We start from the raw sequence: 27,909 nt of genomic DNA on the forward strand, positions 1-27,909 counted from the left end.
AATATCATTCAACCCAGCTGTACAAAACCACTCCGCCTCATCCATATGTGTATAATCTACACAGCTCAGAGCACAGCGTATTAATATTCACACATTCATGTGAAAAAAACTGGGTCGAAAAAAACTGATGAGGACATGGAATTTACAAGAAAGGTATTTATTTACTACAGGAAAAAATCAGTTTGAGAAAACTACTCCAGAAAAATATTGCTCAAACACCTAATACAAGTAAATAAAGTTTAAAGCACTTAAGATTGTGATCAAAAACATTCTACTTTTATTTGATTTCCTGTCAACAAAAAGCATGAACTTTTGACTCCTTTAAGTTGAGAGGAAATTTAGACGAATACACGTATAAAAGGTAATTTGTAGAGTTTTTTCTTTTCCATATTTTCACCTGATATATATATATATATATATATATATATATATATATATATATATATATATAAAAAAGGCAAGCAACTGACCTCAGATGTTAACAATGAGATAACAGCGAAGTCCAACAACAGTCTTGAGACTCCCGCAATGGCTTTTTCAACATCCAAGTGCGCCCTCATGTGGTCCCCTTTATTAAAACTCAAAAACTGAAATGTGTGAGTTTCTTTCACAGCTTTAAAATATTAGACCATATATATGCGTTATTTAATAACACGTGGATGTAGAATTTATTTTTTTTTTGGTTGGGGGGGGGGGGGGGGGGCAAGGATAGGCAGAATTAAAAATATCAACGAAACAAAACATGAGTAAAATGCTAACGGGTGTCAACGAGTCTTAATATTACATTACTTAAAGCCAAAATTACAAAGATTCACCACTCATATTTTATGTACTAGTCTTCAGCTTAACATATAATCTATAGTTGGTATATAAAATAAGCCATTAAGATATTTAAACGCAAATCTGTTTTGGATGCATTATACATACCATACAGTTAACAGCCTTCATGTAAACTATAAACCTGCACTTCCTCAGGTATAAACATACTTGCATATTTATGTGTGAATACATGTACGTGTGTATGTATGGGCGTGCACAGCAGTGCCTTAATTCGCGTAATTTTGAGAACAAATTTAATAACTTATCATAATCATCTGAAAGGTAGTTACAAATGTGACCTCCTTAAAACCTTATTGTGTGAGGTGAAACATTTGAGAGAACAAAATCTGAAACGATAATGGAGAAACTCAGTACAGCAGCACGCCTAATATAAGATCTTCACATTGTACATTTTTTTTATAAGCAGTTTAAGCATCAGGTAAATCAAAAGTAAAGGAGATTAAAATCACAGTTATAATGATGAGCATAATTATGAGGACTGTGCTTAAAACAATAATATGAAATACAGCCAATTTTGTTAGAATTTTCTCTTGTAGGTCATAAAACAAAACCTGAACCAAAACCAAAAACTAGATGTTGTAAGCACTGCCTGTTATAAACCCTAACCCAAGTATAAAAGATGCGCAATACTCTCTAGTACAGATCGTGGTATATGTGTGTACTAAGTAGCGCCTACTAACTTACTATGTTTTTTGAATGGAGTGTACTGGAGTGTCATGGTGAATGAATGAAATCAGTTTTTACTGCGTCTTTTTGCTTTTGTGGGTGTGGACTGGATCACTTTGATTTTCCTCCGCAAGACTCTCCTGTCAATCACCGGAGGCTCCTCCTCTTCTCCCGAATTGTGTTCGGCAGCTTCATCTTCCTCTGTGCTCCCCTTCTCCTCTTCGGTGCTTGTGAGCTTTTCTTCCTCCTCTTCTTCTTCATCAAACTCCTCATCCACCACTTGTATGACCACAGCTTTGCTCAGTCTACTGGATGTGCGCTTGGGTGTTGGCGGGACGGGTTTGATCCTGCCTCCTCTAAGAACTCGAACCCCAGGAGGAGAATCGTGAGTTTCATCTGAGCTTTTCCACTCATAATCATCATCATCATCATCTTCAGTGGTGGCAGTGTCCTCCTCTTCTTTCCATTCATCTTTTTCATCCATCTCAGGTAATTTCTCTTCCTCTGGCTCCTCTTTTTTGGAGTCCTCCATTGCAGGTTGGCTTTCCTTGGTCTCAAGTGGCTCATCGGAGGGAGTCTCATCTTGTTGGTTCACAGCTGGCTCCACTGTCTCTATAATGACCTCTTCTTCACCTGCTGCACTAGGAGAAGCAGATGTCTCCTCCTGTGGAGCTTCTAGCTCAGGAGCAGATGGTTCCACTACTACATAACTGTCCTGCACAGAGGAAACGCACTCAACCAGGTCGGCCGGAATGGCTGGCACCTCAGGAACAGCTGATGGATGATCGGTGTCTTCGGTTTCCTCAACTGCTGAAGCTACATCCTCAACTGCAGGAGCTACTTCCTCTTCCTGTTCCTGCTGAACTTCATCTTCCTCCTCAACTGTAGAAGGGACGTCTGCCTCTGTGCCCCGTTTCTTCTCAGTAACATGTTCTTGGTCGATCTGCTCCGCTACATTAGACTCTTTAGGGGTGTCAATGATGTCATCCTTAAAAAGACAAACCAGATAATAAATCTGTTTAATTATAGTGTAAGAAGTAGTGACACTGATGCTTTTAGTTAAAAAAACACTATGCATTCAATTTTTCCTAAAAAGAGATTAGAAAATGTTGTGAGTAGGGTTTGAATTTGTAGTTCTCATGTTAGCACCACAGCTCAACATATTAGAGCACACTGACCGCTATGCCACAGATCTGACATGACTGTGACAATGTTAACAGTATTCTTTGTTAATTTAAACTTTAAATTTATTAAAAATTTTACTTTGGGTGCAAGTTATTATATTATATTATATATACCCAGTGCCATTCAAAAATTTGATGTCAGTAAGATTTTTTTTAAATAAATTAATGCAAAAATGCATTCAAATGCTTTAAAAAAAATCATATTTTAAATAAATACTCTTCTTTTGAAGTCTTAGAATCCTGAAAAAAATGTATTTCCATTTCCTGAATTAAATAGTTTACCTGTGCCTCTATCTCCTCAGCAGTGCCATTTTGGATGACAGGTTCAGCCTCTAGAGCCTCTAGAGGGAGCTCTTGGGTGGCCTGTGCATCCTCTGTTGTGACTGCTGACCTTTCATTCTCCTCTTCTTGACTGTCAGTCATTTCTCCATTGACTTCTGCCACCTTCACAGAGAAACCGAGAACTCAAGATCTGATTTGGGTGTGTACACATTTGTATGTGTGAACTGATATAAAATTTGCACCTCTGGCTCAGAGAACATACTGTTTTATGAACCACAAACATAATTTGCATTGCTATTTTTGGCAACAGTTGTAAGCCCACTTGTTTGGCCTCATATCAAACCAGTGATGAAATAGTGTACCAGATAAGACAAGCAACAAAGGATGCTGCTGTCCCTCACCAGAATTTCTGTATCTGCAGGGGCCTCATTGGATGCAGCCTCCTCCACCTGGACAGAGGCTGCTGCTCCATCTTCTCCTCCACTTTCTCCATCCGTGTGTTCTTTAGTCTCTGGCACAACAGCATCAGGTTCTGTCTCTGCTTCTGGTTCGACCACTCTAAATTCAATATACAGGTAATAAATGGCAAAGAGGACAATACAGTAATTCGGTCTTTTTAGAATTATACATTAAATTTTCTGGTACAACGGTTTTCAAAATTGATAATAATAAGAAACTGAGCACTATAACGATTTCTAAAGTATCATGTGACACAACTGAAAATTCAACTTTGCCATCACAGGATTGTTTAAAAAAAAATGTTTAAATATATATATTATTTATTACAATGTTAACATTTCACTGTATTGATTATCAAATAAAACACAGCCTGTGTGCATGAGACTTATTTAAAACTTTTTAACATTCAAACTGTTTAAAAATTTGATTTAACATTTTTTACATTATTTAACATTTAAAAAACATCTTACAGACCCCAAACTTTGAATGGTAGTGTATCATGAACTAGATTTATTAATCTAGGTTTAATGTTCATTATTTTTACATGTACTAATACAAAACTATTTCAATTTGTATAATTTGTCATTAGTTGATGTATTATTAAAAAAACATGAATCTATTATAAATTAAAGTTCTTTAAATGTTTCTATGTGGTTTCTAGGGTTTCCTAGTCCTTAGACATGGTTTGGGTCTATGGGATTTTTCCCACATTTAATACACTTTCATGTGTAACATTTTATTCCAGTCAGGATTTAATATCAGCAGTTTACTAGTTTACAGTTTACCATGGTGGAGTGGCACATGAGTAAATCCCCATAACTGTAATCTTAAGGATAACCTCTGAAAGCAACCAGTCAATGAGGTGTCGTATGTGAGGCGTTTATTTAGAGACCTGTTGATTTTTTCAGGTTGTTTCTCCACGGCACTCTCTTCTGGTTCTTCCCGTGGCCTTTTCTTTTGCCTGTGTTCGCTGCTCCGTGTGCGTGTGGAAATGGGCAAGTCACTAATTTCTACAGCGAGAACATGAAATAAAAAAAGAAAAGGCTTTAACACCCACTTAAACTACCTGAATTGGCAGAAAAGGGTGATTTAGAATGATAAATTGAACACAAATCCAAACCTTCTGCTACTTTGAGATGTTTGTTGACTACCACCACATCCTCCTGTAAAACCAAAATAAAAACAATTGACTCTACTCAAGGGTTAACAGATTCTATAAATACCTACATACAAATATCTCAAATTCAGAAAAAAGCACAACAATGAAGCAGGCATGTGCAAAACTACATATTTCCCAAACCTTCAGTTGAGTAACAGATACTCAAACAAATTAGGTTGACTAATCTTTTAATGCAAAACCTATCATAGTGCTATAAAAAAAACAGGCACACAAATATTACACATAATAAAGGGAAAATCAGAGTTACAGTAACAAGTACACAAGCTAAAATGCGTTTCTGAGAAGTGTCTCTAAATTCATCCCCTTTAGCTCTACTATTAAAGCTAAAAAAAAAAAAAAAAACCACACTAAGAAAAACATCTAGATATATTACATAAAGATTAGATCAAATTTACCGTAATGTCCAGGCAGCTCTCCTCAGTCATCTCCACCTCATTAACCGCAACTTCTCTGTTTTTGTTTTCTTCTGCGGTCCATGAGCTGTGGTTGCCTGTATGGTGATGGACACAACAAATCTAAAATCTAACCTTTCAATCAAGTAAAGATGTGAAACTGAGCTGATAGTGTGATGCCACTTGCAATGAACAATGAGATATACTGGTAAAAGTTGCCATTTTGAGAAACAACCCCACAACTGTTAGGAGTTTCAAAAGAGGGTCGGTGGTAGATATGACCCAGGAAAAAGGTACTTACATTGTAGTGTCATGGAGCCAAGTTTGCTGGCCACTTTCACTTTCTGGTAGGGACTTCCAACTCCTTCCACCTCCCATAGCAGGTCGACATCGGCCGGGTATGTGCTCAGGTACTGTCTGCATACTGGAACATTTTATTTTTTAATTACTCTTTACATACAATAATAACTGCACGTTATGAATCATTAGGTAAGCATTAGTAAATTGTCAATTCATCCTTTATAAAGCATTGTTCCAGCATTAATAGGCATTAGTAAGCAGTTTATAAATACAGCTATAAATGCCTTGTTCTTGAGCATATCTATAATGTTTAATAATTGTATTTTCATACTTTATTAACGATCAATTTATCATTTCTAAATTATTACGTCATTTACAAACCAATTTAGGAGTTGTCAGTGGTTCATAAGATCATTTATAAAGTCTAAGTAAATGATTAATAAACTATATAAATGTACATTTATAAATCTTATTATTTAGACACATGATAATAGTTGCTTTATTAACACACATTCCTGCTGTAATTCATGATTAAGTCAGGTAGTTATAAAACATTTAGTAGTTGCCAGCCATCTATTTTTGTGAGTTCATCTAAAGTGAGGACTATTTATATCTTGTAAAGTATTTACAAAGCAGATTTAAAAGAACCATTTATCTTCCAAACAGAAAAGTTAAACAAACACAACACAGAGGGATACAGAACACAACAATATTTATTTCAATATGCAAAAAAATGAAACTGTACACTTGATAAAAAATGAGAAATAAACAATTTAATTTTTTTTTTTTTTTTTTTCAAGTGTACAGTTTCATTTTTTTGGGCAAAAAATCCCTCTATGTTGTGTTTGTTTATTTTTTCTGTTAGGGAGATAACTGAGACTTTAAATCTCCTTTGTAATAGATATGCTTATAAATCAAGAACAAGGCATTTATAGCTGTATTTATAAACTGCTTACTAATGACTATTAATGTTGGGACAATGCTTTATAAAGGATGAACTGACTATTTACTAATGTTTACCTAATGATTCATAGCGTGCAGTTATTATAAAGTGTTACCCAATTAGTAAAACATATTAAAGAAGTATAGCTCTTTATATTTATTTACAATCTAATTGCATAATATATATAGTAAAAGTAAAACGTGGTTTGGGGATCGTACGATTTTTTAAAAATGTGTTTGGAAGAAGTCTCTTATGCTTACCAAGGCTGCATTTATTTGATGAAAAATACAGAAAAAACTAGTGCTGTCAGACAATTCATAAAAGTTTTTGTTCACATAATATATGGTTGTATACTGTGTATATTTATGTATATATAAATACACACACATACAGTATCTATTTTGAAAATATTTCCATGTATATATTTATATTCATATAATTTTCGAGCCCAAAAGAGTGCATGTTACACCTCTCTTCATCTCCTTGCACTGGCTACCAGTGGCAGCTCGCATCAAGTTCAAGACACTGATGCTTGCGTACAGAACTACCACAGGCTCAGCATCCTCCTACTTCCACTCACTATTACGAACCTACATCCCCTCCAGAAGTCTGAGATCTGCTAGTGAGCGACGCCTTGTGGTACCATCACAGAGAGGCTCAAAATCACTCTCCAGAACATTCTCGTTCACCATTCCTGGCTGGTGGAATAATCTTCCCACCCCTATCCGGAACGCCGGATCCCTGGCAATCTTCAAGCAACGACTGAAAACTCATCTCTTTTGGCAGTACTTGACTTCATCCTAAACTCAAAAAAAAAACCTCTTTCCCTCCGCTTACTAGCTTGTACTTATTTGAACAATGACTGAGACTTGGTGTTACGAGCACTTCAAGATTAATCGCTTTTTGTATTCCCCAATTGTAAGTCGCTTTGGATAAAAGCATCTGCCAAATGACTAAATGTAAAATAATAAATATTAAATATTAATATTAATATTGTATAGTAAAATACATAAATAATATATACATGCATGTGTGTGTATTTATATATAAATAATAAATATACACAGTACACACACAAATATTATGTAAACAAAATCTTTTATTTTGGATGCGATTAATCGTTTGACAGCACTAGAAAACCAGTAGTACTGTGAAATATAATTTAAAAAACGTTTCTATTTTAACAGATTTTAAAATAGAATGTATTCCTGTGATGGTAAAGTTGAATTTTCAGCAGCCATTACTCCAGTTTTCAGAGTCACATGATCCTTCAGAAATCATTTTAATATGCTGATTTGGTGCTCAAGAAGAACCTGATTTGGTGTTATCATCAATGCTTTTATCAAATATTAAATTTTTTACAGTTGCTTAACTGCGCATTTTTTATGTCTCACTCATCTAAAACACCTGATTCAACTCATCAGCTCATCAGTGGAGACTGCAAGACCTGAAGTGGGTGTGTCAGATATAGGGAGACGTACAAAATTGTGTAGTGCTGAGGGTACTTCATGGAGAGATTTGAGAACTACTGCTCTATAGAATAACAGTGCAGGATATCACTGTTTTTCACTGTTATCACTGACTCTGCATTTGCAAGTCATTCGCTTACTAAATTTCTACACCAGGGGTGTCAAACTCAGTTCCTGGAGGGCCGCAGCCCTGCAGAGTTTAGTTCCAACCCTGCTCCAGCACACATACCGTGTAGTTTTCAATTGAGCCTGAAGGACTTGATTAGCTGGATCAGGTGCGTTTAATTAGGGTTGGAGCTAAACTCTGCAGGGCTGTGAAATTGAGTTCGACACCCCTGTTCTACACTGTCAGTCACCTTATTCAAATCTTTTTCCTTCCTGGTATTGTATAAGGTTACAAACTAGTAAAGGGGCATTTAAAACTACAAAGAAGTGAAGATTTCTGACCCTTTTGCATTGCTGGTGTTAAAGGGTATTTCAAGCCCAGTTCGTCATCTTTAAAGGAGTCCACAAAGTCCTCCAACATCTGCAAGCCATGACCGTTACCACGGTGATCCTTCCGCACAAATATAGAGTCCATGACAGGAAGTAGGTAGCACTGGCTCACAAAGCTATTACACAAGCTACCTGTAAGGGAGAACAAACACAGCAAATGGAAGAAATGTCTGGTGCAAAATCACTGCATGTTACACTGGTTTCCATCTGCAATACTATCAAAAATATTTTAATGAGGTGCCATTTCTGTTTTCTAATTGTTTTCTAAAAACTATGTTACAGCTTTCTAGGTCTATCGTTCTCTGTATGATAATAAAAAATTATGTGTTAAATTTTTTTGCCTTTTTTGCCTTTGAATCTATAATCTATTTGTACAAACCAAGATCTTTATTACTAAGCCACAACACAGAAGCTTTTGAGCTTGCCTTCTTATAAACTAGGCAAGGCCTAGTTTGATCTCTCACTCATCCTTTAATGAAGACACTGTAGATTATTTTATGAAGTAAAATAATCATACATTGGGCTGAATGAGCAATGCATCTACAGAACTGCCAGACTCTCCAGGGAGATGGACTGACCTTTAGATTTGACAGAGTAGAAGCCCACCGCTTCTCCATTCTTCCAGAGGATTTTGGCAAAGACGTCTTCTCCGTGGCACAGGAACGGCACCTCATTAGAACCCATTTCCACCGTCCGGTAAATGATGCGGTTTAGCACATATAAGACAATCCTCTCGCCCACAGATCTTACCTGCCCAAATGCAATTATTGACAAAAGAGAATTATGTTTTATAAATTGTATCTGAACTTTCACTGGGAAATCAGGTTATTATGTTTTGATTAAAAAATTACAGGCAAAAGAAGAAGAAAAATAAGTAGGGTAAATCCTCATTTCATGCCAAAATGGAACCATTGTACAACATAATGTAACAGTCAAGTTATAAAGATGATATTCCTGCAGAGGACATCCAGACTGGATAATACAGGATATTACAACATATGGAGTGTGTTACGCTCCACAATAGAGTGGAAGCATAAAGAAAACGGGTGCATAGTGTATTTTTAAGTGAGTGAGTGAATGGCTGTGTACATTTAAATATTTTCTAAAGCATGCCTATGTATGCAAAGCGTGGAGCCTGAGACAAAAACACCTCTCACTGATCAGCCACAAACTACTGCCTGTTTGCAATTATTTGTTTGGCCAAACCACTACATTTCACGGCACAAACCTTGCTTTTGTTTCTTCCTCTCTCTCTCTATAATTAAACATTCACACACATACTAAAATACATTTTATATAAAAAAACCCCCACAAGATCATCGTAGGAGTGCTTGAGAACATTCGCAAGTCCTTAACAAGACATCGAAGAAAATGACAGATTTCCGCTTTTTATTGACTTGGCAAAGAAGTGACATTCTGAATAGACACTATTCAAAGTTCAAAGTTCCAAACAAATGAAAAATTACCTTTACAAGGCCTTCTCTTGCTGGATTTGATGTTCTGAGAATATCTTCCACTGCGCACCACTGATCAGCCAAGAACAATGCCACAGCTAGGATAAAAAAGGGAGGCAAAGCAGAATAAAGGTAAATAAGATACTAAAGAAATTCAAATGTGAGTTTCCTAGAAGTTTACCCATGATGTTATTGACATAAAATCCATTCATGATGTTATTGTGATAGGTAAAAGGGGCAGGAAAGTGGGCTACCTGTGAACTGGTCCTCAGGAGCAAACAGAGCCAGGACTTTGTGTTTGAGATTGGCTCCATAAAGAGGAACAAACCCGACATTGGCAGGACTGATCCGGATCTAAAAGAGGCAGAACAGTATTCTTAAAGGAATATGCCAGGCTACAATTTAATTGCTGGTAAGGCACAATGGAAGTGAATGGGGCCAGTTTTTACAGGGTTTAAATGCAAAAAAAAAAAAAAAAAAGATTTTAAAAGCACTTACACATTTTTAGTAAAACCTAGATTCTTCAGTGTATAATTTGAGCTGTAACATTGTTCTCAACACATTATGGTCATTTTAGGAGATACATTACATTTGCCAATTTTTTTAATCTGATAGGCCTATAACTTTGCACAGAAAAGTTTCTTTTTCAGTATGATCTGATATTCTCCACATTATCTGAGCTCTGTTCTCTGTTGTGTGTGCGTTTTACCTTTCTCATGCTGGGCAGGGTAAGGTATTGTGTGTTATCTGGGTTGCTGTAGAGCAGTTTGTTCATGTAGCTCTGGGCTGAACTTTCCAAGTCCTCGTGTCTGCCAGACAGCAATACATCTACAGGGAACTCCATCCCTGCAGGGGTCAGAGGTCACAAAAATGGCAACTTCAGTGCTCTGTCATATGAATTGAATTGTTTGTTTGTTTTTAATCATTTATTCTGTCAAATTGTATCAGATTTCATTCATGATTAATTTCTTTCAAAATGCTTTCTACATGCAAGCAAATTAACATAATGAGTGCGAAATCGCTTTTATTTAAAGCAACAGCAACAATTTATTATTAGAAAAAAATGTTAAACTATCTTGTTATTGCCTCTTATGTCATATTTGCATAACCAAATATCTTCAAAATCTCAAACAAAACGACCCTCACATGCTTCCATTTCATATGAAAATGGTCTTTTCACCATTGAGAATGCCAAAATGCCATTTTGTTCTTGTGATCACTGTATAAAACCCCTATTGTCAAAATCTTTTTCAAATCCTTCTTTGGGTCATTCAGCATCATTGTTCTATGGAGTTGTACAGATACTTCAGGATATCGTCACTTAAATGGATAGCTCACCCAAAAATGAAAAATTCTATCATTAATTAATTACTCACCCTCATGTTGTTCCAAACCCATAAGATCTTTGTTTATCTTTGGAACACATATTAAGGTATTTTTTGATGAAATCTGACAGCTTTCTGACCTGACAGATTTCAACACAACTGACACGTTCAAGCCCCAGAAATGTAGTAAGGACATCATTGATATAGTCCATGTGACATCAGTGGTTCAACTGTAATTTTTAGGGATGCATGAACCTGATTCTCAGTATCGGCTAGTATCGGTATCGGCTTTGATACTGGCATTTTCTGCCGGATCGGGTATCAGTCAGACGAGACTAAATCCGATATCGTGCCTATACTATTCTGTGTTATTGTTAAGCCCCACGAAAGGCAAAAAATCATTATAAAGCACCATTAAGTTTTTGTGCACTATATTTCAGACTAGGGCTGTGCAATTAATCGAATTCAATTATCATGCGCATCTAGTCAGTAAAACCGGTTTCTTGATTAGTAGTTAATCGCCATCACCTGCTTTCAAATGGAGCGGGAATTACTACACAGAACCGTAGTTCACTGACAAGCTAGGCAATTTTGTGTTCATAATCGAAGGCGATTCGTCTGCAATTATGAACACGATATTGCCTATCTTGTCGGTGAACTACAGCTCTGTATAGTAATTCCCGCTCCATTTGAAAGCAGGTGATGGCGATTTACTGCCAATCACTGAACCGGCTTTACAGACGAGATGCACGATGATCGAATTCGATTTAATTGCACAGCCCTATTTCAGACTTATATGCCCTCTAGAAGCTTGCGTTCTTCAAGTGAACGACGCATTATTGTGCCATCCCAAAGACGCACAAAAACACTTTCACAGACTTTTTCATTAACTGTTCCCATCTGGTGGAATGACCTGCCCAACTCAATCCGAGCAGCCGAATCCTTACCCATCTTCAAGAAACGGCTAAAAACTCATCTGTTCCATCTTTACTTGACCCTCTAACTCTAGCACTCTCTATTCTAATTTTATGTATTTTTATTTAAAAAAATAATAATTATCTGTACAGCGTTAGGCTAACCAAGACTTGTAATAGCACTTGCACTTGTTGCTCTTTTGTTGGTTTTGATTGCTTCTTATGTCCTCATTTGTAAGTCGCTTTGGATTAAAGCGTCTGCTAAATGACTAAATAAATAAATAAAAGTGTTCTGAAGCCGCTCCATAGTTTAATTTGAGGTACAGATGAATATTTAAGTCAAGTTTACATAAACTCTTCTCTCCTCTGCAGAGAGAAATATATATTTACTTGTTTTTTTATGCATTTTACAACAATACAAAGAGCAATGTGTAACATTTTACCAGACTTAGTCCTACACTTATTCACTTTTATTTGTTCCCCACTAAATAATTGTATTTCTCTAAATGTTTAAATTTTATTAAAAAAAATTTGCGCACTCATGATTTTTCTGGATAACTTTTGCTGCTGAATTATCAACTAACCTAGTTTATAATAGTATTTTTGTCATAGATTATGATATATATATATATTTCATTACAATGAAGTTGAGCATTAAAATAAAGTTAAGAGCTTTGTTTAGTGTAAGCAAGCATAAAAATATTGGATTTTTCAACATGAAATCTCAAGAATCAGTTTGTGTATTGAAAAATTCAATAGTCATAAGGGATGTTTACACATCTGTATGTGTGCATGACCTAAGGTCTCTATTAATTAACTAGATATTGGAGCCAAGGTTTCGTTTTAACACTTAAACTCTAATGAGAAAACGGTTCTCACACTAACTCAAAAGTTCCTGCACATGTAATTTGGACCATATAAATATATTATATGCAAACAAAGCAGAGACAAAACACAAATTCATAAATACACATTCTCTGTTCCAACAGTGCAGACACTATCCTGAACATCATAGTTGGCTGCTGTCCATCCTCAGCTGGCCTCAATGAATTCCCTACTGTCAACAACTATCTGTTTCATGCTGACAATCAGACCGTACAGTAGCGCGCACACACAAATGCTTGCTCACATATATACACACAGCCAAGGTTCACTGCTTTAACAAATCTAAAAAGGCTGGAATGAGTGTAGGAGTCCAAAAAATGTTTTTTTTTTTTTGTAATTTAACAGAGTAACAATTAAAAGTTTAAAGTCCTTCAAAACTTATGATGTGAACTTTGAATTGGAATCTATTGATGGATGCCATTGAAATTATGACCGCTAACACTGCATTGTTCTTGCCTTGTTAAACTGTTCTAGATTCTACAGCTGTGAATTTCAAGGACATGGCACACACAAGAAATCAATATTATGTCTGTCCATACAAGCACACTCACACATACACAACAGCCGTGAGCCTCAAAAACCCAACCAGACACCAAAACACCCCCATGATATCCTGCATTCTTCCAGAAGAATGCATGATCTCTTTACGTGCACCAGAGGGCCGCACCACAGGACCTGAGGCTCAGAGTGGCCTGCAAACTATCAGAGAAATCAACTTATATTTGGTGCGAAAAAATATGTAAATAAACTAGTGCTGTCAATCGATTAAAAAAATTAACTAATTAATCACAATTTTTTCCTGAAATTAATCGCGATTAATCCCACCTAACATTAAACTTTTTAAATCTACTTTTATATTGCAATAATTTCACATTTAATCTTCAAATTAATGTAGAAACAACATAAAGACGGTATATTTTTAATATTTGATTAATGGCATCTTTTTAATGAATGAAGGCCAGTATCACTGACACCAATATTGATGTCTCTATAAAATAATATTTTTTCCCCTAATATTTAACCATTGACTATTGCCATTCAACATTACAGTATAATTGAAAGCCATCAATTTTAATATTTATTAGACTTTAATAAAAATAACTTCTAATTTAAGTGAACTTTAAACAATTTTCTCATAAACACAGTATAACCAATGTCATATTTAGCTACCTATGCCCTTCAGCAAGTAGGAAATATACAGAAATTGAATAAAGTTATCAAACACTAAATTCTAAATTAAATACAGAGGAGTCCTTAAAGCTATAAAGTTATTGATTTCCTTTTTTTTTTTTTTTTTTTTGTTCTTAGATGAACAGACATCACAGCAGCTGGGTTAATAGGTTATTTTGCCTGCTTTTTCTTTAAGAGCTGCCGAGGCGGATATGACACGCATCGTGTTTTCTCTCAACTCACTTTACATTTTCTGACCCACTTCAGGTCTTAAAGTCTCTATTAATGATCTGACGAGTGTGTTAGATGAGTGAGAAAGTGCAGGACAGTTTTGAAAACCATTTCAGAGACATGTTCTTAAATGTGACTCATATATTTCACGCAAGCACAGTTTTAAGGCAGTTTTAATCACCTTCATGACTTAACTGACCACGACATTGCATGCACATCGTTTCTTTCGCGCTTTGATATGAAATGATAAAGGCTACAGCGTGCGGCAGCGCCTTTGTTCAGTACAGTACAGTTTCCGCGCTCCTTTGACTCACGCCTGACGCTGAAGTGAAGTTGAAGCACGCGTCTGAAGCATATCCTATTTGAAATGCTCGTAAAGACGTTCTGTGACTAAATTAGCAAGAAAAAAGAGACAGAGGCAGCAGTTGTGAGTGGGGTGGCCAACACTAGCCCCGCCCCTGTGTTAACGCCATTAAATATTTTTAACGCGTTAAACTGAAAAAATTAATCACCAGCGTTAACGCGCTAATTTTGACAGCACTAAAATAAACACATAACTTTGCATGATTTTAATTTAATATACATGCATTATCCAATGAATATCATATAAAAATATAGATTTTTAAAATGCTTTTCCTTTTAATTTGCTTGCTGCTAAATGAAACTTTAGCATGAGTCTAAATGAAGCTTCATGAGCGTGCTATAGCTGACAGCAAAAACATCAATAGCATGTTGTGCAGCGGCACATGTTGCGTAATAGCTGTCTAGGAAAAGCTGGAAACAAACGTCTGGGGTCCGCAACACTCTCTGCTCTGAGCAATTGAAACCGAGAGAGCTTTGTAAGCTGGAACCGAATACCTGTATCTATATCTAGCTCTAGAACCTTATAAATATATCCAAGCATAATAAATTCAGGGTATACTACAATGCAAAAGATGTAGGTGATTTTTTTTATGTTTATTAAGATGTGTGGTCTCAAAGTGTCTCCTTAGCAAATTTTCTGTGAAATATCGCAGGTAAAAAGGGTTCATTGTTTATTATCAGCACTGTAGTTGTAGTGAAATTATTGAACTTGTAATTAAACTGAATTTGTGTGTCCACACCTTTATGCTCACCATTTAGGATCAATAATAAAACAGCAATACTGTGAAATTCTCTTATAATTTAAAATAAGCTTTCAACTTATTTCTAGTTTTTTTTTTATTAGAATTTTTTTAATAAGAATTCTCTTTATTTAAATCTTCTTGAAACAACACACACACACGTCACAAAAATAGGTACTATACAGGAAAATACAAAATCAAACACCATTAGATGTAACAATGTACACGACTTTGGAGCCAAGAACATTATAGGCTAAAGCTTTAGGCTTATTAAAACACCTCTCCCTTCCCCCCTCCCAAAAAAAAAAAAAATAAAATGAAAGAAGGTTACTTCAAGTGCTTTACAACCAGGAATGTTGTACGTGAACAACAGTGTAAATATACAATCTTTTACCCTGATGGATGGCAACATCAGCTATCCAAATAGTGTATAATCGGACAGTTTGATTAAAAGAGATGAATCCAATATATTCAGTCTGCCTGTAAAAACAGTCTTATTGGTTTCCAGATCTTGATGAAAACGGAAAACTTATCTTTTAATATAAATCTCAGTTCTTTCAAATGTAACATATTTCCCAGTTCCCTTTACTTCATTCTATTTTAAATTCTAATTCATTTCTATGTTGGCAAAGCTGAATTAGCAGCCTATCCAGTCTTCAGTGTCTCATGATCCCTTAGAAATCATTCTAATATGCCATTTTCTTCTCTATCTTTACAATACACACTTTATGTCTTCAACTAAGTACATATGGAGTCCAGCATTCCAAAATACCAGTGGTCTCGCTCAGGCCCGGATTGGCTAATCGGGAGCACCGGGAGGATTCCCGGTGGGCCGGTCTGTTATTTTGGCTGCGAGGGCCGCGGTGTTGTCATGCCACTGGGTTGATATGGATGCTGTCCCTAGAGTGCCTGCACTCATAGCAGCCCCACTCTTTTTATCTATTATTTTCATTCAGCCCTTATTATTATTTTCACCAGGCTATATAAATAACAAATTCTAAATTGATATTTAATAATTCTTTTTGCTCAAATCATTGTTTTGTGAAGTAGCCGTTTGAGGAAGGCTTTAAGACCAAGCGGAATCCTCTGCCGGCTGCTCCTGCTTCACAGCATGCGGGACTCACGCTAACGGCAACCTGATGCAGGTTGTGTTTTGACTCTGTCAAATCAGTTTTGGCCAATGCAAGCAACTTATTGATCATGAGACCAACATTTAGCAAGGCAGGAAAACATTCAATCTACCTGAGGGAAGACATCTTTCATTGTAATACTGTTAAACAGAGAGAGAGAGAGAGAGAGAGAGAGAGAGAGAGAGAGAGAGAGAGAGAGAGAGAGCGAGAGAAAAAATACATAAAAAAATAAAAATAAATAAACTTCTAGTAGCCTATTCTTAACCCTCTGATGGTTTAGATCTCTGTACCCTATAGTTTTTTTGGGGTCTCCAGAGACCCCAGACAATAACATTTAATTTTGTAACAAGATAATAGTTTTTTTTTTTTTACAAATGTAATTTTACTCTGTTTGTTAATGTTTTTACTCAACATTTGTGCAGTTTTTGGAGGATTTATGATATCTTTTAAATTTCTATAAATAAATAAATAAATATTTATTTAAATTACAAATTTACAAAAAAATTGCATTTCATGTAAAATTCACTTTATAAAAGGCCCAGATTTCTAACTTTCATTCATGGGGATAACATGGATCATTTTAAATGATTTAATGTAACATTTATAGCCATTTTTTTGCAGTTTGCAGTTTTAAAATAAAAAAAAATCACTTTAACCACTAGATGGCCATAGAGCTCCACTATATGCTATTTGCTATTTGAGAGACCTGAAAGATATCTTTTCACAAGTTGGATTCAGATCTAAATATTATAAAATCACAATTATAACAAAAATAAAATATTTTTTGTCAAAGTTTAGTATTTTTTGTACTGAAAAACCCCCAGTTTTTCAATAATGTTACATTATGATTAGAATCAAACCTGAACAAAATGTTACAAAGAGAAATGTTGGAGTCTTAAGATTTTATAATTTATTTCAATTATCTATTTTTAATATAATTCTACAATTTTAATCAACATTTCAGTTACTAACTGTAACAGAACAAAAATGAACAGAAATGAACAGTTATATTACATATGAACACATGAACTGAACAGCAATAACAAGTGAGCAAATAAAGCAGTAAAAAGATAAAATTTAGTAAAATAAATCAAACAACGAGGAACAATAAGTGTGTGTGTGTGTGTGTGAGAGAGAGTGTGTGAGTACACATTGTCGGTGTCAGTGTCACCAATTTATTTTTGTGGTGGTACTGCATTTTGGATGATTTTATTTTACAAATGATAAGAGAACAGTTTTTATAGTCTCAAAAATGTGTTCCTCTATATGTGTGTGTGTGTGTGTTGTGAGCAATATAATTTAGCATTGTGGATGTTTTTTGCATTGGTGGAAGTGTGCCACTTTATTTGTGACATTTCTGTCGATGTGTTCTGCGTTGTTTCTGATTTTGATGATGAATTTTGTCTATTTTGATTGCGGGGTCTCCAGAGACCCCGAAACCCACGAGTGTCACAAATTTTGTCACGCTAACATAAAAACAGATATCATTCCAATTTTTTTTTTTTTTTTGTAGATCTAGAAAGTGTTGAGAGCCGTAGAAGGTTTCATACCATTTGGACAAAGGGAACATTTTTTAAAAATTGAGCAAAAGTCATTTGGGGTCAAAAAGACCCCGTAAACCATCAGAGACTTGGACCTCATTATTAAAGTACAAATCCAAGCACCAGAAGCACCACACTCTCTTAAGTTTTCTTTAATTGAAAAAATATGCATTTTTATTCATTCAAAGGATATAGTTGCAATAATATTTTAGTTCAAAACTTTAAGTGCCATTGTTTTAAAAAATAATGCTTTATTGACTGACGTTTCATTGACCTACAGTTGTTATGCTTTCAAATTTCATGCCATTTGTATGCATGTAATTTCACAGTATTTTCACCTCCTAAATTACTACACTTGTGAATTCACAGTTCTATAAATGGTAGAATTTACACAGGTCAATGACATTTTTTGTATAACATTAAAATTCTTTTTAGAATAATTGTGATTATTACTTATTTTTAACTTCAGGCAAACAGCCTACATTATGGTACAGTACAAATATTTGGAGCATCCCTTATTCTGCTCCTTATTTTCTTAAAGAATACAAGAATAAACACTATTTTCTCAAAGAATAAAAGATAAAGAATCACAACTGTCCCTTATTTTCCATTTCTGAAGTTAATTGGCAACCCTAATGATGACATAATTATCTGTTGACTTCCCTGACAGCTGCACCTTGCTCAAAAAACAAAAAATAATAGATAAAAAATGGATAATAGAAAGCACAAAGGAGGCACTGAAAAGGCCAGAACAAAAAAATAAATAAAAAAAGTGGGCCGGTCTAAGGCTTGACACTCCAGGGCTAAAAATTAGTCCCACTCCGGCCCTGGTCTCGCTCCAGCCAAAACAAAGGCAACCCCTCACTCTGAGTAAAGCTAGTGATCTGAAACCCCCTATTCTGGGTCCATAACTAGGGCTGGGCGATATATAGAACGTGTTGATCATGCGTACACGGAGCCATAGTTCACTGACAAGCTACGCAATATCACATTCATTATCGCATATGAATCGCCTTCAATAATGAACGCAACATTGTGTAGCTTGTCAGTGTATTATGGCTCTGTGTATTAAATGCCGCTCCATTTGAAAGCAGGTGATGGAGATTTACTGCTAATCACGGAACCGGCTTTACTGACGAGATGCGCAAGCGATATATCGCCCAGCCCTATATAGCCATGGTTCACTGAGGGCTTTTGAATCTATTCTTGTCTCTGTTGTAGTATCACGCAAGCAGAGCAGATAAAGCCAATTAACTAATAAATCCAAGGCCAAAATCAGCAGGGGGTGTTATTATTGCATTACAGCCACTGTACGTGGAAGTGAAGACAGGTTGGTCAAAGGCTCAGATAAAAACCTTACAATTATTGATATATAGCCTTTGTAACAACTAGCCCCAGTCTCTTTTATATAAAAACAGCTACGACAGTACAGAGGCCTAGTCATCTGGCATGAAAAGGGAATGACTGGCCGTAACACTCACAAGCGGATAGTGCGCCTGTGTGAACGTATGTGGTCACCACAGCTATCGTTACATAACGAGCCAGTTGCCTCATTCTCTCATATTCACACACTGTCAGACAGAATTAGCAGTCAAGCGCAAAAAGAAATTCTGGAGGCAATGCCTCTTTCTCATAGTTAATTAACACTAATGTTGACTCAGCACAATTAAGGTGGAAGGCTTGTATCAAGACGATGCAAAACATGTCTTACAGGTCCCTAAATGCAACATTCCAACTTGTTGGGCGATTTAATTAAGAACTGACAGTGAAAGATGACACCTCAAACTAGAGTGAAAGATAACAATTCACAAGAGAAACACATCACAGGCGGTGGAGAGACGCTGTGCTCATAAAAACAAGGAAGGTGTGTGTGAGATTGTGAGGTTTCTGATGGGAGGGCAAGTTGTTTGAATTCTGGTGCTGGACTGAACTGGTTTGGTCAAACAGGACATGACCAGAAAGCAAACTACACAATAACTCTGACGGTTAAAATGCAGAAGAAAAAAATATATTTAACAGATTTTATAGAGACTTATTAGCGATCACGTGTCGATAAATATATAGCCTACACACAGTTATTGTTAACAAATCAAACTATATTAAATTGTGTTCTTTCTATTCTGGAGGTAGAATAAAAATTGTCTGCATCAATTGATGTCAGCAAAAGCATGCAATTCTCAGTTTACGGTCTGAATTTCAAAACCAATATCTGAAACTTTTAACAGAACCCCTCTCTCTCTCTGGTTTGTTCAAAAAGAACACAGTGTTCTCTTTCCATGAAAGGAGGGTACGCTATATGACACGAATACCCCCCTCGCAGCAAGCTCCACTTAAGGGAAGTCGCGAATCGGTTCTTTCGAACAGTTCATTTTAAAGAACCGGTTCTAAAACGGATTCATCAAGCCCAGTATGTTTATGTTAACATTTTGCATTAAAGTAAAAACTTTTTCGTTTGATTAGTCAATTTGTTTCACTTATCAGTTCTCGTGTTTGATCGGTTTAATAATTCAAGCTTCGTGAACAAATCTTTATTATTGCACAGCTTCAAAAGAATCATCGAAAAGATCCGACTCGTTCACGAATTGGACATCGCTAGCTGCCAGTTTGTGAACTCCACTGACTAATTGAACTTTATTCAAAATAAGTGCCAATTTGTCTTGAAAATTAGTAAAATGAGAAATAGCATCTTTGTTCTGTCTGTCACATTTGCACAAACTGCAGGGAACGATCCAAACTGAGGGGGTGTGTCAGAAAAACGTTTCCACATCATGCTGCTCAACAAAAAACTCGCCCTGACTCAACTAAAGCATTAATAAACGTACCGCTTCACGATATTTGATCAATATAAGAAGGTAAAGACTGAAGAATCAAAACTTTCTAAATAATAATAATAAGAAGAAATAAATGCTAAAGTCCAGGCAATCACTTAACTACATCAGTTATTGAAAATGAAAAGGAATCAGAAAGTAAACACGAGTTTCGTAAAGTGCGTGAGTGCGCACGCTCATATTTTACCCGATATTTGTGCGCCTCACCTGAAGAAGTCGCATGCACATCTCAATCCAGAAATGTAATGTAACATTTCAGCGCAACGTCTCAAATAAGACCACCCCGACACACTGTGAAAGATGTCATCTTAAATAATCGATTATTACTAAGTATATTTCTTCTCAGATATCTAAATAAACTGCATCCCCCCCAATACTGGGCCGTGCCAGTTCGGTTCGCTTTCGCAACAAGCGACAAACTATGCACCATGCACGCGACTGAAGGAAAACTGTCGACTCACCTCAACTGTGCTCACGATGTGGTTTTATATTTTCCGTTGAGTAGGTTTAACCAATAGCCGGTATTATCACGGATCCTCCGCTTGTTGTTAATAGCGTCAGCACGGGGACGCGGTCAGCCCTGCGCGCGCACCCGTGGAGCTGCTTCCTACGGGATGTGAGAGGTCTCAAATATCTCCAAAGTACAGGATTTGAGGAGATTACTATATTTATTTTATGTTTAAGTGTCATGAGAGGCAAACTATACTCCAATCAATCAAAATTCCATCAAGTGATAGATGAAATTGTGACGAAAGGCAATCTTTGAAGGAGGTAGTGCATGAGGAAAAGAGTGTGACGGATAGGAGCAAGAGGATAACTTTGTCAGTGGAGGTGTAAAAATAGACTTAAGTCTTGCATTGGCTATATCAGGCTAAAAGCTGTTTTCATTTGTATAAAAATAGCAGGTTTGCAGATTGACAAATTGATTATTCAGAGAAATGTGTTAACACAGAGTATAAAGAGCAATCACTAGACAGTAAAATAAAGCATCAATTGCTGAGTCAAGCTGTACAAATAAATAACAATAAAAAAAAGATTTAACAGATTTAGTTCAAATAAGCTGTAGAAATGTTTTTAATTATAGATTAATGTGTAGGTTATGTGTATGATGGGTAGGCCTATTAATATTTCTGTAAGCTTGAATGAATGAAAAGAAACAAATGAAGAAGAAATTGTGGAAAACGTGAATATGGTTACTATTATTTAAAAATAAAACGGAAATAAAAAGTAAAACAGAAGTGAAATAGTTGAACAAGCCTATAAAAACATAAAAATGACAATCATATTACTGAAATTCCAATGAAAATGGAAAAATTATACTATAAGTATAATCTAATATAAATTATTACACATATAAGATATAATAATGTGCTTAAAAAGTGCAAGTAGCACACTTAATTATTTTTGTTCTTTGTGCATATAATGACAGTCTTGCCTGGATGTCTTAAGTTTATTCATCCCTAATAATAAGCAAGTTACATGCATTAATGTCGGTTTTAAGATACTTTATTGGCATGACAAATATTTGTACACTCATGCTGCAAAATTGTTTAACGATGCTGAATGAAGATAAAACAATGCACATGAATGTAGGTAGCAGGGGACTATAGACTTAAGTGCACTTCTTTTGTATTTATTGAACTTAAAGCCATGATAATTCATTTATTAATGTTGTTATTTTGCTAGACAATTTCGATATCAAAAAACAACTCTTAATAATGATAATAATAATTTAAAATAATTTACAATGTATCTTTCAAACATACAGATAAATAATCTTAAAATTGGAGCTTAATCTGAAATGAGCACAACATTTATTTATTAGTATTTTTTTTTTTTTAACTTAATGCAATTATTTGAACTTGTAACTATTTTGCACAGGTAATATGGTAAACAGTGCATTAATTCATTGATGAACCAACTCATGCTCCATTCTTTTGTACACAGCAGGGGGCGACAGAGAATGATTTACAACATACAACCATGTCCGGTTTTACTGATCTCCAGAATGAGAATGCATTATATATACTTCTCTCTGCACACGTTTTTCAGCAAGTTTTTCTTCTAAACATTCCATAAGGACAGGATCCACTTTTGGATCCACTTTATTAGCAAACCAGTGGCCATAGTTTAGGAGCCATCTGAGCTCAGCAGCACCATAAATACATACAGCTCGTATACTGACTCCAGTGCATGGTGGGTAAAGAATCCTTTCTAGATAAGACCACTTCACCAGACGGGTTTTACTTACTAGTTCTGAGATCTCAGGATCAGAACTTGGCACTTCACCTGGTACTCCAGACACACGAACCAGAGTTGCCCAGAAATGTTCATCAGGTGAGTATGTATCCTCAGTCCAAGCCAAGAAATCACTGGCTATGGGACTCTGGTTAACAAAAACCACAAATTCCCTTGAGAGTGTGAAGTATGCGCTGCCAACAAACATTTCTATGTTGTGAGGAGGTGGAGATTTAATCTCAGAAGTGATGACAGGTGAGCTGTAGTACTCTGAATTACTGTCTTTCAGTAAATGTTGATAAGTCCAACGCCATTGTTTTCCTCCAGGCCACTTGCTCTCCACCATGTTCCTGCCTTTCAGCTCTTTTAGATCTGACACCAGCTCAGCGTTTGTCCTCAGTGGAAAGTCCTGACCACACAGGTTGATGACATACTTCCACTGGACCTCAGAATCTAGGAGGTCAGACAGACAATTAAGGTCTGCTTTGAGTCGTGAGAAGCCAGCGTACTGCACCCTCTCCAGCTTTGAGGCAATGAAGACATTGGGGATGCAGCGGGCAAGACCTTTGATTGCTGAAATAAAGTCATCTGAGGACTTCAGATCGTAATGTATGCAGTATATGTTATGCGGCATATAAATGGCTCTTAGCAACCTCTCCACAAGAGCCGCATCCTGGTGAACAACCAAAGAATATGCAAGGGGAAATCCACGCTCAGACTCAGAGCCTTGAATCCCATCATAACCTTGTGACACAAATTGATCACAATCAGAGGTGGAATTCACAACAGCCTCATTGGTTGGCCCTACGTAGATTTTTTGCTTGTGAATGGCTAAAGTTTTGCCCAGTTCTACTGGTTCCATTTCATATATCGCTGTGCAATTAATGCCATATTGTTCTGTCAGCCGTGGCCTCTCAAACACTCTGGTTTTCTGTCTTCCTCTTTCATTTACAGTAAAATGTGTGACAAAACAAATAACAAGTGTCAGTGCTAAAAAAGAAAAAAAGATGATTTTGAAGTTTTTCATTCTGTAGGGAGAAATAAAGGCTCTTGTTACACATTAAGAAATTTCAACTTATAATACAGTACAGCACAGCTTAGAGTGTTATGTTGCATTCACAAAACAGATCAATGAAAAAAGTTAATTTACATCTTACACATATGTATTCCCAGTCACTTTGTCTATATTTGCTCCGCAAACAAAAATCCCGTCGCTGTATCAGAGCAACACTAATTAAGTTTTTCCGTGAGTCTCTCAAAAAGATAGTCTTGTTTACTTTGCTAATGCCGCACCATGAATGTTGACCCTGCAGTCAAGGGAAGAAGTAAGAAAGTCATTCATACATAATCCTTGATTATCAATGCTATAGTATGACAACAAACATTTAAACAATATTAATTCCATATAATGAAAGTAAAGAAAAAACATGATAAAGATTAGAGTTACATTTTCCTTTTATTATTTATGCATTTAATAAACTTATTTTAATATAATTTGATAAGATTCATTTGCATTATCATTTATATCACATTTAATTGCATATTTAACTTTTTCTCATCTTAAAAAGTGTCATTTGCTCGCATTAAAATTATAACAGGGCAAGGTTGTGTTAACATTACTAACCGAATAAACAGCAAAACCTTTGATCTTCAATCAAGAAAGATTCATATATTTATCATGTTTTTGTTCCATTTCAAAGTATCATGATTAAAATGGTTGTTCCTTTAACATATCATTGTCAAACTTTTATTGTCTGCCGATTACATCATATTTAAACTTAAACATTATAATGAATTATCTGATAAAAAGAAACAAATACTTACCATACAAAGCTAAACCCCAATATTCAATGAAAATTCAAATTATTCAACTCTGTAACTTTTTTCCTTGGGCAGTATAAACAACTGCCTCAAAAATAAGCTTCCTTAAATAATATACTCAACTCAACAGTCTACTGAATTTAGACAACTTTCCAAAATGTAGACGTTTATCACAGTGACAGCTAAGGCGGCAGGCCACTAACAGTATTTCCTGTAAGTTTGCCGCACGTAATTCGTCAACCTGTTTTACAGGATTCCATATGCTCTTCTTTTTCCCTTTCTTCAGAACTATCCATTCCCTGCAGCCCCATCCCACTTCTGTTGCAAAAAGTTGAAAAAAGTTTTTTTTTATATAAATGTTCATCACACACCACAAGTAAAAATGGTCCTTCAAAGAATGTTTTACTTATAGGTTCTTTGAGAATGGTTCTGCTGTGGCATCATTGTTAAAACTGCATTTTGGAACCTTTATATATTTATTTATTTATTTATTTATACAGGATATGTATGTCAGTAAAATCACTAAATAAAATGAAAATATCCTAAATATTATAATATTATAAAATCCTAAATATTATATTATTATAAAATATAATATCCTGTTATCCTACTATAACAGTCTATAACTTATTTCCTTACGCCACCAAATGACTACTACATTGTTTACATTATTCTTCACATTATTAAAAAGTAAGGTGGGGTTAAGTGTAGTATTGTTTTGTCTTAATGGATGAAGAATTTAAAGAACTTTTTTAATTTGAAATCAATTAAGCTGGTGTTTCTAATCAGGTCCTTGCTGCTTAACTTTACTCATAATGAATATAATCATACTAGTGTCACTCTCATGGAATGTGTGTAGTAAAAACACAGAAAACTTGTTTAACAGTTTCTTTTTAAAAAGGTGTGATCATCAGAAATTATTAACTGTCAGTCCCACTTCTTGAGCTCTATGTTTGTATTGTTTGGTCACAGTGCCAAACTTGTGGAGCTCCAGGCTCCATTGGTCCATAAAAGGTCACACATACAGTCATGGCCAAAAATTTCGACACCCTTGGTAAATATGATCAAAGAAGGCTGTTGTCACAGAACAGCCTCCCCAGATTCCCAATCCAGCCAATCACAGCGCACCAACTCACCTGAGTATTAATCACCCGCACCTGCAAATCATTCAGTCATTCATCACTCAGCGTACTTAAGCACCATCACCAGCTCACTCCATTGTCCGGTCTTGTTGACACATAGTGGACTCATTTGCTATGACTAGTCGAAGTGTCACCTCCTGTACTCACATGGTCTCCTGTACTCACATGGTCTCCTGTACTCACATGGTCTCCAGTTCGCCATGGTCTCCTGTCAATCTGCTTCAGTGCTTACCACCATTCCTCCATCAATCCACGATCTCCTGGATCTGTAAGCAAGACCTACCATTACCGCACCCATCAAGTTCTGCAAAGTATCATTGCTGTTATTCACCTGCTTCTCTGCTCGCTTTACTGTGCTGTTGAAATAAATACCCTTTCATCGTATTCTCTGTGTCCTGGAGTCCTTCCGTAACAGCTGTGAAAATTAATCTGCATTGTTAATCCTTTTGATCTCTTCTTTTAAAAATTCACAATTTAACTTCTCTTTGGATAATAAGAATTTAAAATGGGGGGGGGGGGGGGGATATCATTATGAAATGTTTTTCTCTAATACACATTGGCCACAATTAACGGCACTTTTATTCAATACTTTTTGAAACGTCCATTTGCCAGTTTAACAGCTCTAAATTTTCTCCTATAATGCCTGAAGAGGTTAGAGAACACCTGACAAGAGATCAGAGACCATTCCTTCATCCAGAATCACTCCAGACCCTTTAGATTCCCAGCTCCATGATGGCGCTTCTCTTCAGTTCACCTCACTCATTTTCTGCAGGGTTCAGGTCAGAGGACTGTATAGGCCATAGCAGAAGCTTGGTTTTATGCTCAGTGACCAATTTTTGTGTTTTTGAGGTTTGTGTTTGGATTATTGTCTGGTTGGAAGATCCAAACATGGCCCATTATAAGATTCAGTCACTTATTGATTTTTTTTTATCTGTTGGTATTTGATAGAATCCATGATGCCATGTGTCTAAACAAGATGTCCAGGACCTCCAGCAGAAATATAGGCCCACAACATCAAAAATACAGCAGTATATTTCATTGTACACATGGGGTACTTTTTATCCCGGTGTTCACCAATCCCATCTTGAGTGTTTGCTGCTAAAAAGCTAATTTTTTCATTTGACCATAGAAGCCAGTCCCATTTGAAATTCCAGTCATGTCTGATAACTGAATATGCTGGAGTTGGTTTTTGGATGTTCTAGGATAATTTTTCTTGAAACCATCCCAAACAACATGTGATGTAGGTGCTGTTTGACTTTTTTTTATTTATTTCTTTAGGTTTTCTGACCTCGAGACTCAACTATTTTCTGCAATTCTTCAGCTGTGGTCCTTGGAGAGTCTTTAGCCACTCAAGCTCTCTTTCTCACCATGCATTAGGGCGACGTAGACACGCGTCCTCTTCCAGGCAGTTTCGTAACATTTTCTGTTGATTTGGAAATTCTTAATTATTGCCCTGATGGTGGAAATGGGAATTTTCACTGCTCTGGCTCTTTTCTTAAAGCCACTTCACTAATTTGTGAAGCTCAATTATCTTTTGCTGCACATCAGAAATATATTCTTTGGTTTTTCTCATTGTGATGGATGATTAAGGGAATTTGGGCTTTATTTTCCCTCCTATTTATATTTATGTGAAACAGGAAGCCATGGCTGGATAATTTCATGTTCATAATCACCCTGGAGTGCTAATAAATTGTGAATATGAATGGGAATATACTTCAGAGATATTTTACTCATAAGAATTTCTAGGGTTGCCAATAATTGTGTCCAACATGTATTTGAGAAAAACATTTATTTCATAATGATATTTCTCCCCATTTTAAATTGATTGTCGCATGTAAGGTTAGATTTCTGTGATTTTTTAAAATAAAAGATCAAATGGATTAACAATACAGATTCATTTTCACAGCCTTCTTTGAT

The 27,909-nt window shown here is 35.8% G+C and overlaps 2 protein-coding genes across 2 annotated transcripts; both read right to left on the reverse strand.

The window, feature by feature from the left end:
* Window positions 1–647: 647 nt before the first annotated feature.
* On the reverse strand, window positions 648–21,588 carry LOC306862062 (uncharacterized protein). The gene is made up of 13 exons (XM_079404662.1): window positions 21,253–21,588; window positions 10,374–10,510; window positions 9,919–10,018; window positions 9,677–9,762; window positions 8,789–8,960; window positions 8,163–8,342; window positions 5,305–5,427; window positions 5,007–5,101; window positions 4,552–4,594; window positions 4,324–4,441; window positions 3,374–3,530; window positions 2,973–3,134; window positions 648–2,494 (listed from the first exon to the last, which is right to left on the reverse strand). Exons 2-13 carry the CDS (start codon window positions 10,506–10,508, stop codon window positions 1,574–1,576), a joined length of 2,292 nt encoding a protein of 763 aa, XP_079260788.1. The 5' UTR covers window positions 10,509–10,510; window positions 21,253–21,588; the 3' UTR covers window positions 648–1,573.
* Window positions 21,589–22,784: 1,196 nt separating this feature from the next.
* LOC306862671 (beta-1,3-galactosyl-O-glycosyl-glycoprotein beta-1,6-N-acetylglucosaminyltransferase 4-like) lies at window positions 22,785–26,194 on the reverse strand (the record flags this gene model as incomplete). The annotated part of the gene is made up of 2 exons (XM_079405597.1): window positions 22,785–24,019; window positions 26,140–26,194. The coding sequence occupies 2 exons, from the start codon at window positions 26,192–26,194 to the stop codon at window positions 22,785–22,787; spliced, it is 1,290 nt and encodes a 429-aa protein (XP_079261723.1).
* Between the last annotated feature and the right edge of the window lie 1,715 nt (window positions 26,195–27,909).

The sequence above is a fragment of the Barbus barbus genome (genome assembly GCF_936440315.1).
Source record: "Barbus barbus genome assembly, chromosome: 43".
NCBI classification, from domain to species: Eukaryota; Metazoa; Chordata; class Actinopteri; order Cypriniformes; family Cyprinidae; genus Barbus; species Barbus barbus.

Bases quoted from the DNA above. Each gene is read 5' to 3' on its own strand.
- LOC306862062 (XM_079404662.1), bottom strand. From the start codon at position 10,508: ATGGAGTTCCCTGTAGATGTATTGCTGTCTGGCAGACACGAGGACTTG. The intron at 10,019-10,373 runs GTAAAACGCACA...TGCCTCTTTTAG, and splicing joins CCCTGCCCAGCATGAGAAAG to ATCCGGATCAGTCCTGCCAA. The intron at 4,595-5,006 runs GTAAATTTGATC...TTGGTTTTACAG, and splicing joins AGAGCTGCCTGGACATTACG to GAGGATGTGGTGGTAGTCAA.